Source organism: Chiloscyllium plagiosum, unplaced genomic scaffold (assembly GCF_037043375.1).
Source record: "Chiloscyllium plagiosum isolate Xiang-an unplaced genomic scaffold, Cpla_swu_hap1 HiC_scaffold_25, whole genome shotgun sequence".
In the NCBI taxonomy this organism is placed as follows: Eukaryota; Metazoa; Chordata; class Chondrichthyes; order Orectolobiformes; family Hemiscylliidae; genus Chiloscyllium; species Chiloscyllium plagiosum.
Window position 1 is genome coordinate 33,425,138 of NW_028270163.1, and position 13,811 is coordinate 33,438,948.

A 13,811-nucleotide genomic window follows, 5' to 3' on the forward strand; every position below is an offset into this window, starting at 1 on the left:
CAAATTTCCATTCTGTTTTCTGCTGAAAGTGGTGGTCATTGCCCTTGCCGTAATTCTGTTGGGCAGGAGATGGCACTGTAAGCCAATATTTTTCTGCATAAAACTTTACTGTTTTTTTTAATCATATTGTCTTCTAAAAGAAATTGTTGGATGAACTTTTTTTAAAAACCAATGTTCAGACATTTTATGAAGCGCTTCTAAGGCGGGGAGGGCCTGACCCTTCTGGCCCAGAGGTGTGCCGCAAGAGTCTTTAATGGATGGATGGTTGGCTTGCATCACAATTGTGCTAATTAATCAAAATTGAAATTAAATTGCTGTGAAGCATCATGGATTATGTCTGTTTTTTTAACCACTAAGCTTGTAATCTTTAAATTATAACATTTGAGAAAGGGCTGTCTTGAACCTTTCTTTCAACAACACTCGCAAAATTTGGTTGTCAGAGAGGTAAAATGACATGAAATAAGATTGGGAGAATGCACTTTGATATTGTCTTAACTGTTGCTGTGTAATTACTAGCGTAAAGGTCGCTAATTTTTAACTGTTCACAATATTTGGCTTTGGAGAAAAGTGTTTTAAGTTTGCCCTTGGATGTTTCAGTGGCATCCACAAGTTGTGACCTGTAGTTTGAAAATAATCTCTTTGAAAATCAGATAAGATGTAACCTTGGAACTAAACTGCATAGTTAGGAGAAATACAAGGTCATAGTAGTTTTACTGCTTCCTTTGTATCCTCCAACCTTTCAGTCTGTTTCTTGTGTAGTTGGCATTCCCACTATCAAGTGGTGTGGTGCAGAGGGCGATTACAATGTGATGGTAATGGAGCTGCTTGGACCAAGTCTCGAGGATCTCTTTAATTTCTGCTCCCGTAAATTCAGCCTTAAGACAGTCCTGCTCCTCGCTGATCAGATGGTAGGAAATACTTTTGTGTATTGCTTTTTTTTTTAATTGTTATGTTTGTAGAATGAGCAGTTAAATGATAAAACCTGGATATTTTTCCCCTTCCCAATTTTCACTAATTACAAAAACCAATACAATGTATCCCAGCAACTGTTAATATATATTGAATTGAAGAAATGTGTGAAAGAGAAAGTCAATTAATGTAAAGCTTTAGGGCTTCAATTGATAAAAGATGGGTTAGTATTTGATTGTTCTATCTATGTTCCTTGTTCCAATTATTGAAAAGTATGAAGTGGAAACGGTGCTTCTCAATCGGAGAAAGAGCAGGGATGGAAGGATCCCTCCCGTGAACCCCATTTGGATCTTGATTGTTTGTGCAGACATAGTTATGGAAGGGTGTTTTGCTTCAATGCAAGCTTTCTTGGGTAAAGATTGCTGCATAAGTGTTAGCATATCTAGGAAGCCCAAACCCAGCGTCAAGTTATTTTAATCAACTTGTTAGGGCAAATCCCTAGGGCAGGTGGGATTTGAGCAAAGACCTTCTCGCCTAGAGGTAGAATACCTTAATACCTGCACCATAAAACCCTTAAAAATACAGAAATGACTTTTGTAGAAAGAGACCAAATTGAATGCGGTAAGATTGATATGATATTGATAAATATAGCTTTCGAAATGCTCATTCAATCCAATAATTTTGGATTAAAACAATTCCAGTCCAAATAACTATAGCCAACAAATGCAGAGAATGCTGGAGAAACTCAGCAGATCTGACATCTTCTGTGGAGAGAGAAACAGAGTTAACATTGAGTCCAATGTGACTCTTCAGAAATAATTATAGTTTGGATTGTGAATTTTATCCCATTCTTACTGCATAAATAGCTCAATTTTGTTTTCTTTTAAAAAGGGTGTGATCGTATTACAAGTGTTTCAGAGAAGATTCATTACTCTGTTAATGGCATGAATGATTATCTTAAAAAGAAAGGTCGAAGACTGAGAGAAGTTTTTTTGCTGGAGACCTAATATAGTGGATGTGGGGCAAAGTTTTCTCATGTGGGAGACTATAATTGGGGAGCACAGTTTAATAATAGGTCTCCCTTTAAAAGAAATAAACATAATCTTTTCTCCAAGTCTCATTCTCTTCCATAGGAAGCAATGGAGACTGGGTTATTGAATTTATTAAACACTAGTGATCTATTTTGATAGAAAAGGGAGTTGAGGCGTGATGGGGGGAGTGCAGGCAGGAGAGTGATGTTGAGACCACAAACAGATTGGTAGTGAGATTGTTGAATGGCAAAGCTGGCTTAAAGGCTCGATCATTTCTTTATTAAGACATCCACATTTCAACTGAAAACTTTTAAAAGCGAAAGACATGGAAGTTAGATCTTGTTTTGTCTCCAAGTTACCCTTCGAGGATTGGGCATCGGGTGCTTATAGATATTACTAAACCTATATTACTCAAGATTACTTATGAAACTTGAAAGCTGGGCCACATCATTATTGGAAGGTTGAATGCAAGGATTGATGGTCAGTTGTATACAATAAAATGCACCACCTTTAGCTTTCTGCCTTTTTGTATATAAAAGCTGTTTTTACTTTTATTTAGATCAGCAGAATTGAATACATTCATTCGAAGAATTTTATCCATCGCGATGTGAAACCTGATAATTTCTTAATGGGGTTGGGAAAGAAAGGCAACCTGGTCTATATTATTGACTTTGGGCTAGCAAAGAAATACCGGGATGCACGAACGCACCAACATATACCATACCGTGAGAATAAGAACCTTACAGGAACAGCTCGATATGCTTCGATCAATACCCATTTGGGAATAGGTAGGCAGATGTATTCTTCTCATTTACTTTGTAGGTTAGAAACACTCCAAAGTATGCTAATTACTACTCTTTTACATATTATAATCATCTTGTCAGATTATTAAAAGGACCTCTAATTTCACAAGTGTGCAATTTTTCTTCAGCCAACAAAACCAGAACTCAGTTGAATTGTGATTTATCTTCCTATTGTTAGGATTTGGCTGTGACTTCAATGTAGGCATCCCTTACCACATTTCAGAGCAATTCTTATGTGAAGTATTGAGAGCTGTCTGAGAGACCTAATGAGGTGCTATCTAAATGCATGTCTATCTTTTCTTGGTATCTAAAAAGTCATATGTTCACTTAATTTTCATATTTGTGGTTTAGCAAGGAAATCTGTAATTGAAAGTGTGTGTCTTGTAGTAAGGCTCTTCATACTAGTAACTATAAAGTTCTGTACAGTTTATTTGGAGCCTGGGTTTTGCAGTAACTTTCCAGCAATAAATAAAGAAGTGGTGTCTTCTAACTTGATTGTCATGTTCAAGACTAATGCCCTTGTCCCTTTTGCAGAACAAAGCCGTCGTGATGATTTGGAATCCTTGGGCTATGTTCTCATGTACTTTAACTTAGGATCATTGCCTTGGCAAGGCCTAAAGGCAGCAACAAAAAGGCAGAAGTATGAACGCATTAGCGAAAAGAAAATGTCAACGCCAATTGAAGTGCTCTGCAAAGGTTACTCATGTATGTATAAAATTTGTGTTAGACAATGGTATATGTACGTATATGTGGAGATCTGTGCTTTTGATCATTAGAGTCAACTAGTCGAGTGACCACATGTCATGTATGACTTCATAGCCAATCTATTTCTAACTTGTGCTTTACTAAATTGTTAGGAATAAGTCTATATCATTTTATGATTGAAACATACAAACTGGTAGTGTTGGTTGGCTCTAAAAGAAACCCTAAATCATCTTGTCCTATTTTCTCTGTGAAATTAATTCTTACTAGTACTCAAATGCAAAGCGCTGAAGTTGTGGGAGATCTGAACTAAAAGCAGCAAGTGCTAGAGAAGCTCAAAAACCGTTCTCGTTTCGAGTCTGATATGACTGCTGTTCAGAACTGATTTGTAATCAGACTCCTGTAGAGTCTCAAAGTATATTACACCTCCAAGTGCTTTCAAAATGTTAAAAAATTGATGCATTGTATGGATGCAATTTGCTGACTGTAACAGCCCAACTGTTGAGCTGAAGAGAAATCTTCAGTTAAACAAATTCCTCCCCAGCACCCAAAGTTGTTGGAGGCAGATGGGGAGGAAGCAGCGTTGGTATGTTATGGTCTCAGCTATTGTAACACTGTGGACAAATCACATTCCAGAGTTAATTCTGGCTTAATACATTCAGTTTATTTTTGCAAATTTGTTTATTGCTGCAATAATTAATAATTACTGACCATAATCACATGAGGTTGTCATTATCCTTTTAGCAAAGAATCATAGGTTTATGACACAAAAAGAGAAAAACGAGCTATCAACTGTGATAGATGACTCTCTCTAGTCAGGAACACAGGCATTTCTGCAAGTGAGAATCCAGATGGTGTGTAACGTCCTTTATGCCAGGGTCAGGGATGTTTTGGAGCGGTTGCAGCGAATTCTCGAAGAGAAGTGTGAGCAGCCAAAAGTCATTGACATTGATACAAATGTGTACAAAGGTAGAAAAAGGGATGAGGTCCTGCTGAGTGAATATAGAGCATTAGCAGGAGGTTAAAAAGCCAGACCCCGAGTAGTTATCTCTGGATTATTCCCAGTGCTACCTGATAGTGAGAATAAGATTAGAAGGATAATGTATGGCTGAGGAACTCATGCATGGAGTAGGGATTCAGATATTTGGATCATTGGGATGTCTTTCAGGAGGAGTGGGTTGCACTTGAATTAGAGGGGGCCCAAATTTTGATGGGGGAGATTTGCTATAGCTACCCAGAGTTTAAACTAGTCTGGCAGGGGAGTGGGGTCCTAAATTGCAGTTAGACAGAGAAAATATTGCAAATGTTAGAGAGCAAGTTAAATAGTTACAACAAGCAACAGCTTGACATGGAACAAAGGAAGACCGATAAATTGAACTGATTTAGTTCAATGCAAGAGGACTCGCAGTTAAGGCACATGAACTCAAGGCATGGATGGGAATATGGGACTGGGTTATTATAGCTACTACAGAAACATGACTAAGGGAAGGACAGATCTATGACACACTATGAATGGCAGGTCAGTATTCTGGGGTACACATGATATAGGAAGAATAGAAGGGAAGGCAAGAGAGGAGGGCAAGTGGCATTTTTGATTAGGGAAAGCATCAATGTACTTAGATATTCCTGAGGGATCACAAATTGGGCTGTGTGTGGAACTGAAAAATAAGGGGTGATCACTGATGGGGTTGTAACGTAAACCCCTAATGGTAGGAAATTGAGCAAATATGTCGGAGATTGCAGATAGCTACAAGAATAATAGGTTCGTAATGATAGGGTATTTTAACTTTGCAAACATAGACTGGGACTGCTCTGTCAAGAACTGAGATGGGGAAGAATATGTTGAGTGTTCAAGAAAATAAGACAAGGCAAGTGACTGAGATGTTAACGGGTGAGCATTTTGGGACCAGTGAACATAATTCTGTCAGTTTTCAAAGGGTTACCGAAAAGAGAAGTTTGGTCCACAAGTTAAAGTTCTGGTTTGGGGTAAGGCCAATTTTGATGGTATTAGAGAGGAATTTCCAAAAGTTGATTGGGGGAGGCTGTTCACAGGTAAAGGAGTGCCTGGCAAGAGAGAGGCTTTCAGAAGTGAGATAACAAGCGTTCAAGGCCAGTATGTTCCTGTTAATGTGAAAGGCAAGGCTGGCAAGTGTTCGGGAACAGTGGTTGACTAGAAATATTGAGGCTATATTCAAGAAAAAGGAAGAGGCATGTGTCAGGTATAGGCAGCTGGGATCAAGTGAATCCCTTGGAGTATAGGAGATATGGGAATACATTTAAGAAGAAAATCAGGAGACCAAAAAGGGGGCATGCGATAGCTTTGGTAGGTAGGATAAAGGAGAATCCAAAGAAATTCTACAAGTATATTAAGGGCAAAAGTGTAACTAGTGAGAAAATAGGGCCCCTTAATGATCAACAAGATCATCTATATGTGAGATCCTAAGTATTTGCGTGGAGAAAGACATGGATATTAGGGAACTCAGGAAAATAAATTGTGATGTCTTGAAAATAGTCTTCATTACAGAAATGTTGGTGCTGGAGGTCTTAAAACACATACCTGATTGTATTTTCTTTAGATTAGATTACTTAGTGTGGAAACAGGCCCTTCGGCCCAACAAGTCCACACCAACTGCCGAAGCGCAACCCACCCAGACCCATTCCCCTGCATTTACCCCTTCACCTAACACTACGGGCAATTTAGCATGGCCAATTCAGCTAACCTGAACATTTTTGGGACTGTGGGAGGAAACCGGAGCACCGGAAGGAAACCCACGCAGACACAGGGAGAATGTGCAAACTCCACACAGTCAGTCGCCTGAGGTGGGAATTGAACCCGGGTCTCTGACACTGTGAGGCAGCAGTGCTAACCACTGTGCCGCCCATATTTCAAACTCAACATTTCATGACCAACAGACCGCAGTCAGTAAGAATAAGTGGCAACACCTTCTCTGTGATAATCCTCAACACCGCAGCAAGTCTACTGAACTCATTATGCACACATGACTGTGGCCAAATTCCGCATCAACTTCATTTGCAAGTTTGCTGATGATAACACTATTGGAAGCCGAGTCTCAAACAATGATGAGGTGGAGTACAGGAAAGAGACTGACTGACTGCTTAGCAGCATGTGGTAAAGACAACAATCTTTCCCTTACAGCAAAATCAATGAGCAGGTCATTGACTTCAGGAAATGGAGTGAAGGACACATCTGTCTGCAACAATGGTGCTGAGGTGGCGATAGAGTCATAGAGATGTACAACATGGAAACAGACCCTTCAATCCAACCCGTCCATCCGACCAGATACCCCAACCCAATCTAGTCCCACCTGCCTGCACCTGGCCATATCCCTCTAAACCCTTCCTAATCATATACCCATCCCAATGCCTTTTAAGTGTTGCAATTGTACTAGCCTCCACCACTTCCTCTGGCACCTCTTGCCATACACATAATATCTTCTGTGTGAAAAAACTTGCCTCTTAGGTCCTTTTTATATCTTTCCCCTCTCTCACCCTAAACCTATGCCCTATAGTTCTGGATTCTCCCACCCCAGGGAAAAGACTTTGTCTGTTTATCCTATCCATGCACCTCATCATTTTATAAAGCTCTATAAGGTCACCCCTCAGCCTCCTCCGCTGCAGGGAAAGCAGCCCCAGCCTCTTCAGCCTCTCCCGATAGCTCAAATCCTCCAACCCTGGCAACATCCTTGTAAATCTTTTCTGAACCTTTTCAAGTTTCATAACATCTTTCAGAGAGGAAGGTGACCAGAATTGCACGTAATATTCCAAAAGTGGCCTAACCAATGTCCTGTACAGCTGCAACATGACCTCCCAACTTCTTTAGTCAAGATTCTGACCAATAAAGGAAAGCATACTATCCTATCTACCTGCGACTTCATATTCAAGGAGATCTGAATCTGCACTCCAAGGTCTCTTTGTTCAGCAACACTCCCTCGGACATTGCCATTAAGTGTATAAGTCCTGCTAAGATTTGCTTTCCCAAAATGCAGCACTTTATCTGAATTAAACTCCATCTGCCACTTCTCAGCCCATTGGCCCAACTGATCAAGATGCCGTTGTAATCTGAGGTAACCTTCGCTGTCCATTATACTTCCGATTTTGGTGTCATCTGCAAACTTACTAACTGTACCTCTTATGCTCACATCCAAATTATTTATATAAATGACGAAAAGTAGTGGACCCAGCACCGATCCTTGTGGTACACCACTGGTCACAGGCCTCCAGTCTGAAAAACAACCCTCCACCACCACCCTCTGTCTTCTACCTTTGTGCCGGTTCTGTATCGAAATGGCTAGTTCACCCTGAAGTCTGAGAGATCTAACCTTGCTGACCAGTCTCCCATGGGAAACCTTGTCGAGCGCCTTATTGAAGTCCATATAGATCACATCCACCGCTCAGCCCTCATCAATTCTCTTTGTTACTTCTTCAAAAAACTCACATTTGTGAGACATGATTTCCCACGCACAAAGCCATGTTGACTATACCTAATCAGTCCTTGCCTTTCCAAATACATGTACATCCTGTCCCTCAGGATTCCCTCCAACAACTTGCCCACCACTGACGTCAGACTCACTGGTCTGTAGTTCCCTGGCTTGTCTTTACCACCTTTCTTAAACAGTGGTACCATGTTAGCCAACCTCCAGTCTTCCAGCATCTCGCCTGTGACTATCGATGATACAAATATTTCAGTTAAAGGCCCAGCAATCACTTCCCTAGCTTCCCATGGAATTCTAGGGTGCACCTGATCATGTCCTGAGGATTTATCCACTTTTATGCGTTTCAAGACATTCAGCACTTCCTCCTCTGTAATCTGGACATTTTGCAAGATGTCACCATCTATTTCCCCACATTCTATATCTTCCATATCCTTTTCCACAGTAAATACTGATGCAAGTACTCATTTAGTATCTCCCCCATTTTGTGCAGCTCCACACAAAGGCTGCCTTGCTGATCTTTGAGGGGCCCTATTCTCTCCCTAGATACCCTTTTGTCCTTAATATATTTGTAAAAACTTTTTGGATTCTCCTTAATTCTATTTGCCAAAGCTATCTCGCGTCCCCTTTTTGCCCTCCTGATTTCCCTCTTAAGTATACTGCTACTTCCTTTATATTCTTCTAAGGATTCACTCGATCTATCCTGTCTACACCTGACATATGCTTCCTTCTTTTTCTTAACCCTCAATTTCTTTAGTCATCCAGCATTCCCGAAACCTACCAACCTTTCCTTTCACCCTGATAGGAATATATTTTCTCTGGATTCTTGTTATCTCATTTCTGAAGGCTTCCCATTTTCCAGCCATCCTTTTACCTGTGAACATTTGCCCTCAGTCAGCTTTTGAAAGTTCTTGCCTAATACCGTCAAAATTGGCCTTTCTCCAATTTAGAACTTCAACTTTTAAATCTGGTCTATCCATTTCCATCACTTATAAATCTAATAAAATTATGGTCATTGGCCACAAAGTGCTCCCCCACCAACACCTCAGTTACCTGCCCTGCCTTATTTCCCAAGAGTACGTCAAGTTTTGCACCTTCTCTAGTAGGTACATCTACATACTGAACCAGAAATTTTCTTGTACATGCTTAATAAATTCCTCTCCATCTAAACCTTTAATATTCTGGTAGTCCCAGTCTTATGTTTGGAAAGTTAAAATCTCCTACCATAACCACCCTGTTATTCTTACAGGTAACTGAGATCTCCTTACAAATTTGTTTCTCAATTTCCCTCTGACTATTAGGAGGTCTATAATACAATCCCAATAAGATGATCATCCCTTTCTTATTTCTCAGTTCCACCCAAGTAACATCCCTGGATGTATTTCTGTGAATATCCTCCCTCAGTACAGATGTAATGCTACCCCTTCACAAAAATGCCACTTCCCCTCCCCTCTTGCCTCCCTAGGATAGTCAAGAGCGTGAAGTTTCAGGGAGTGACAATCACCAGCAATCTGGTCCAACCATTTGACACTATGAGCAAGAAAGCACAGCAATGTCTCTGCTTCCTCAGGAGACTATGGAAATTCAGCATGTCCATAACTACTTTAAGAAACATTTGTAGATGCATTGTGAAAGCATCCTATCTGGATGCGTCACATGTTGTGGCAACTGCTCTTTCCAAGATTAGAGTTATGGACTCGGCCCAGTCTATCACGCAAACCAGCCTTCCATCCATTGACTTCATCTATATCTCCCTCTGCATCAGAAAAGTAACTAGCATAATCAAAGTCCCCTCCCACCACGATTATATGCTTTCACCTTCTTCCGTTGGGCAGAAGACATACATACTTGTATACACATACAATCAGATTCAAGAACTGTTTCTTACCCATTATTATTAGACTTCTGAATGAACCTCTTTAATGTTATGTTGATCTCTCTCTGCAACTTCTTGGCAGCTGTAACATTGTGTGCTGAAGTCTGTCTTGTTACCTTGATGCACTTGTATTATGGGCAGATCATACCATACATGTAACCCTTTCACTATACCTGGGTACACATGACAATAATAAATCAAATTCAAATATTGGTAAGGTCACCTTTGGAATACTACTGATTATTGTGGCTGCCCTGCTATAGGAAGGATGTTATTAAACTGGAAACTGTGCAAAAAATATTTCCAAGGATTTTATCAAGAATTGAAATTTGAGTTAAGGAGAAGTTGGATGGTCTGGGACATTTTTACCTGGAGCATAGGCGGCTGAAGGATTACCTTGTGGAGGTTTATAAAATCATGAGGTGCTTGGATAAGGTGAATAGCTAAGGTCTTTTCCAGGTAGAGCAGTCCAAAACTAGAGGGCATCGGTTTAAAGTGAGATGGGGGAAGAAAAAGGATCAGAGGGAGCAAACCTTTCAAATTGGTGCGTATGTGGAACAAGCTGCCAGAGGAAGTGGTAAACGTAGGTACAGTTTACCATATTGAAAAAAATATTTGGACAAGTACATGGATTTGAGAGAGGGAAATGGTCAAACACAAGCAAATGGGATTAGAAAACCTAGTCGGCATGCTGAATGACTAGGCTATTTATATGTTAGACAATTTGGAAAGCTTATCGGTAGCAAAAATAAAAATTTACCTTTTTTTTCTCAGCAATATCCTTTACAGACACCAATCTCCAGTAAAATGTTGGTCTGATCTTCACTTTAAAGTTTCTTACTCAATTAATAGGGTGGTAAACATTCCTTTTGGTAACTTTCTGCATATTTACCGGAAATGGTCCTCCCTGGCTTTCACAAGACATGCAGATAAGCAAACTCATTAACCTTTTGTCATTAAGCCTTAAGCCACGAGTTTTTTTTTCCTGTCCTGTCTATTTGCACTGCTTTTGTTTTAATAAATTGTTCATCATGTGATATGATGCTGGCTGTGTCAGCATTTATTTTGCATCCCCAATTGTTCAGAGGACATTTCAGACCTTGTTTTGGATCTGGAGCAAGTTCTGGCCGCAAAGGTAAAGGTGACCAATTTCCTTCCTTTAAGGGCATAAGTGAACTAGATGAGTTTTTATGACAATTGATAATAGCTACATACGTATGCAAACATTTTCCTCCATATTTTTATTGAATTCAAATTTCGCCATCTACCTTGGTGGAATTCAAGCCCATGTCCCAAAAGGTTAACCTGACGTTCTGAATTACCACTCCTCCACCATTTTTCCTAAAACAGCTTAAGACTTCTTAGTTTCTGGAAGCCTCCAGAGATTCAAAGCTGTACCTCTGTTAGTCTTCTGAACACTCCCTTCTTGTGGCCCAGGCCTCCCCTTTTCTGGTCCTTAAAAATCAAGTCTCAATAAGCATTAACTATCCCAATTAATTAAGCTTAAGCTACATGATTTCATGGAAAGACACGTTCTCTCACTTACAAATAGCTTCCTTTAAAAATAGCAGATCAGACCTTCAATACCTAAAACCAAAAAACCATTTACCTCTACTTGAGAATCCACATTTCCCTATAATATATTAGGAATTTTCCCCTCTAATATATTCATGAATGGGAGACTGCTAGCAAAGATAAGAACCCATGGGATCAAAAGAAATTGTTCTAATTAGATTCAGGATTGTTTGAGTGGCTGGAAGCAAGGAGTGATGGTCGAGCAGTATTTTTGTCACTGGAAGCCAGTGTCTCCACTTGAAGTAACTTAATGTTGATTGTCCATTTGATTATCATGAGCTTTTAAGATTTCTGCTGTCCATGTCCCATTTACCCATTGCCCTTTGATCACTTTTTAAGAGTTCCAATCTCTCGGCATAATTTTGTCAAAAGTAATGCAATATCCCAGTGCGCTTTTCAGGAACATTATAAGACAAAATATGGCACTGTGCCACAAAAGGACATATTAGGTAGATGACTAAAAGCTTGGAGGAGGGATCAATGACGAGGAGCACAGATTGAAGACTAGGGATGTTTCAAGGGGATGTGAGGAAAAAGGTTTTCACCCAGAAAGTGTTGGGAAACTGGAAGTTACTGCTTATAAGGGTGGTGGTGGAAGAAACCATTAAAATATTTAAGTAATCTTTAAATGTGTATTTGTGCAGAAGTAGCAGAACTCTGGTCCAAGTGATAGAAAATGGGATTCGAATAGTTAGATGCTTGTTTCTGAACAACAAAGCTCTGTTTTCTGTGCTGTAGACCTCAATGGCTCTAACAATGATGTTCTTATAAACGATCAAAATTAAACAGGAAGAAAATTGCATAAAATTTTAATTTAGGCTTAGGCATGAGGTGATGCTGCGAAAGAAGTATGTGTTTTTAACTATATTTGACTTGTTTTGTCCATTTGATTATCATGAGCTTTTAAGCCTGCATCTACAGTGGAAGGTAATTCTTAAATCTGCTTGAGTGTAGATTGGGTTTGAATGTACAAGTAATTTGATCTTCTTCTTCCCCATAGCTGAGTTTGCCACATACTTGAACTTTTGCCGTTCGCTACGTTTTGATGACAAACCAGACTACTCCTACTTGAGGCAATTATTTCGCAACCTCTTCCACCGCCAAGGCTTCTCCTATGACTATGTCTTTGACTGGAACATGCTCAAGTTTGTACGTTTATTTTGTGCTTAATACTAATGTTGTGGAAGTGTCTTTATATAGATCTCAAACTTAAATGTTGGATTAAAAAAAAATGTCAGTGCTTGTTGGTAACCTGTTTACCAGATTTTTTTAAAAATATCTCAGCATTGTTTCTTGAAAGTTTGGCATGTTTAGGATTGTTCATGTCAAGTCTGGTACCAAAGTAACATTGTGGTCTTTCAGTCAAGAAGGTTATGAACTGAGCCCCACTGCAATTTTTTTAATGGACAACTTTCATTACATTAGATTACATGGGTGGCAGTGGTTAGCACTGCTGCCTCACAGCGCCAGAGACCCGGGTTCAATTCCCGCCTCAGGCGACTGACTGTGTGGAGTTTGCACATTCTCCCCGTGTCTGCGTGGGTTTCCTCCGGGTGCTCCAGTTTCCTCCCACAGTCCAAAGATGTGCAGGTCAGGTGAATTGGCCATGCTAAATTGTCCGTAGTGTTAGGTAAGGGGTAAATGTAGGGGTATGGGTGGTTTGCGCTTCGGCGGGGCGGTGTGGACTTGTTGGGTCAAAGGGCCTGTTTCCACACTGTAAAGTAATCTAATCTAATCTAATCTAAACTTTCAGTGAAGTGTTGAGGAAGTTCTTCCTTTATCAGAAATAATGTTCACATGAACCACCAAAACAGAACATATTCAAAAGAATTTAAAATAACTTTTGACACCCTAGTCGTTATTGCAGGTGCTCTATTGCAAAATAATTGTTTTTGCTAATATAAGCCATAGAATAATGGGTTTTATAACACAAAAGTTAGCATTCAACCATGTATGCTAATGCTCGCCTCTTAACTGAGCCATAGGGTTTTAAATCAACTTTTTCTATCTGCCTTTCCAAGTTTGAAGTTTGGAAGTGTTTTAGAAACCAGTAAAGGGTGATCAAAAGTTGATTTTCAAAGAGAAAAAAAAGATGAAAGCAAGCTAACCAGAAATATACAAATAGTTTGTAAAAGTTTTTCCAAGTATATTTAAAAGAACAAGTATAAAGAATTTGCTTCCTTAGAGATAGGAGCAGTGCTCATCTGGAAAATAGTACTGATGCTGAACAAACATTACATTATAGAAATTCAGTCTAACTAAAGTGAGAATAAGCATGAGGAACTTCAGGTAATTAATGTCACCAAGACATCGTGTAATGGCGAAACTTGAAGAAATAAAAGCTGGCTCTTTCCATGACCTAGTGACAGTTATCGTCAGATTGATTTGATTTATTGTTATATGTACCTAAGTACAGTGAAAAACTTTGTTTGCGAGCAGTACAGGCAGATCATAGGGTGAAAAA

At 39.6% G+C, this 13,811-nt stretch overlaps 1 protein-coding gene across 5 annotated transcripts in view; it reads left to right on the forward strand.

Annotated features, from left to right (window-relative positions):
* LOC122562129 (casein kinase I) overlaps positions 1-13,811 on the forward strand; it is a 67,123-nt gene that overhangs the window by 30,208 nt on the left and 23,104 nt on the right. For all 5 annotated transcript variants that reach the window (XM_043714696.2, XM_088000588.1, XM_043714697.2 and 2 more), the window contains exons 3-6: positions 760-908; positions 2,500-2,728; positions 3,278-3,448; positions 12,348-12,496. In XM_043714696.2, the coding sequence (XP_043570631.1) occupies positions 760-908; positions 2,500-2,728; positions 3,278-3,448; positions 12,348-12,496 (698 nt within the window). The remainder of the gene's footprint in view (positions 1-759; positions 909-2,499; positions 2,729-3,277; positions 3,449-12,347; positions 12,497-13,811) is intronic.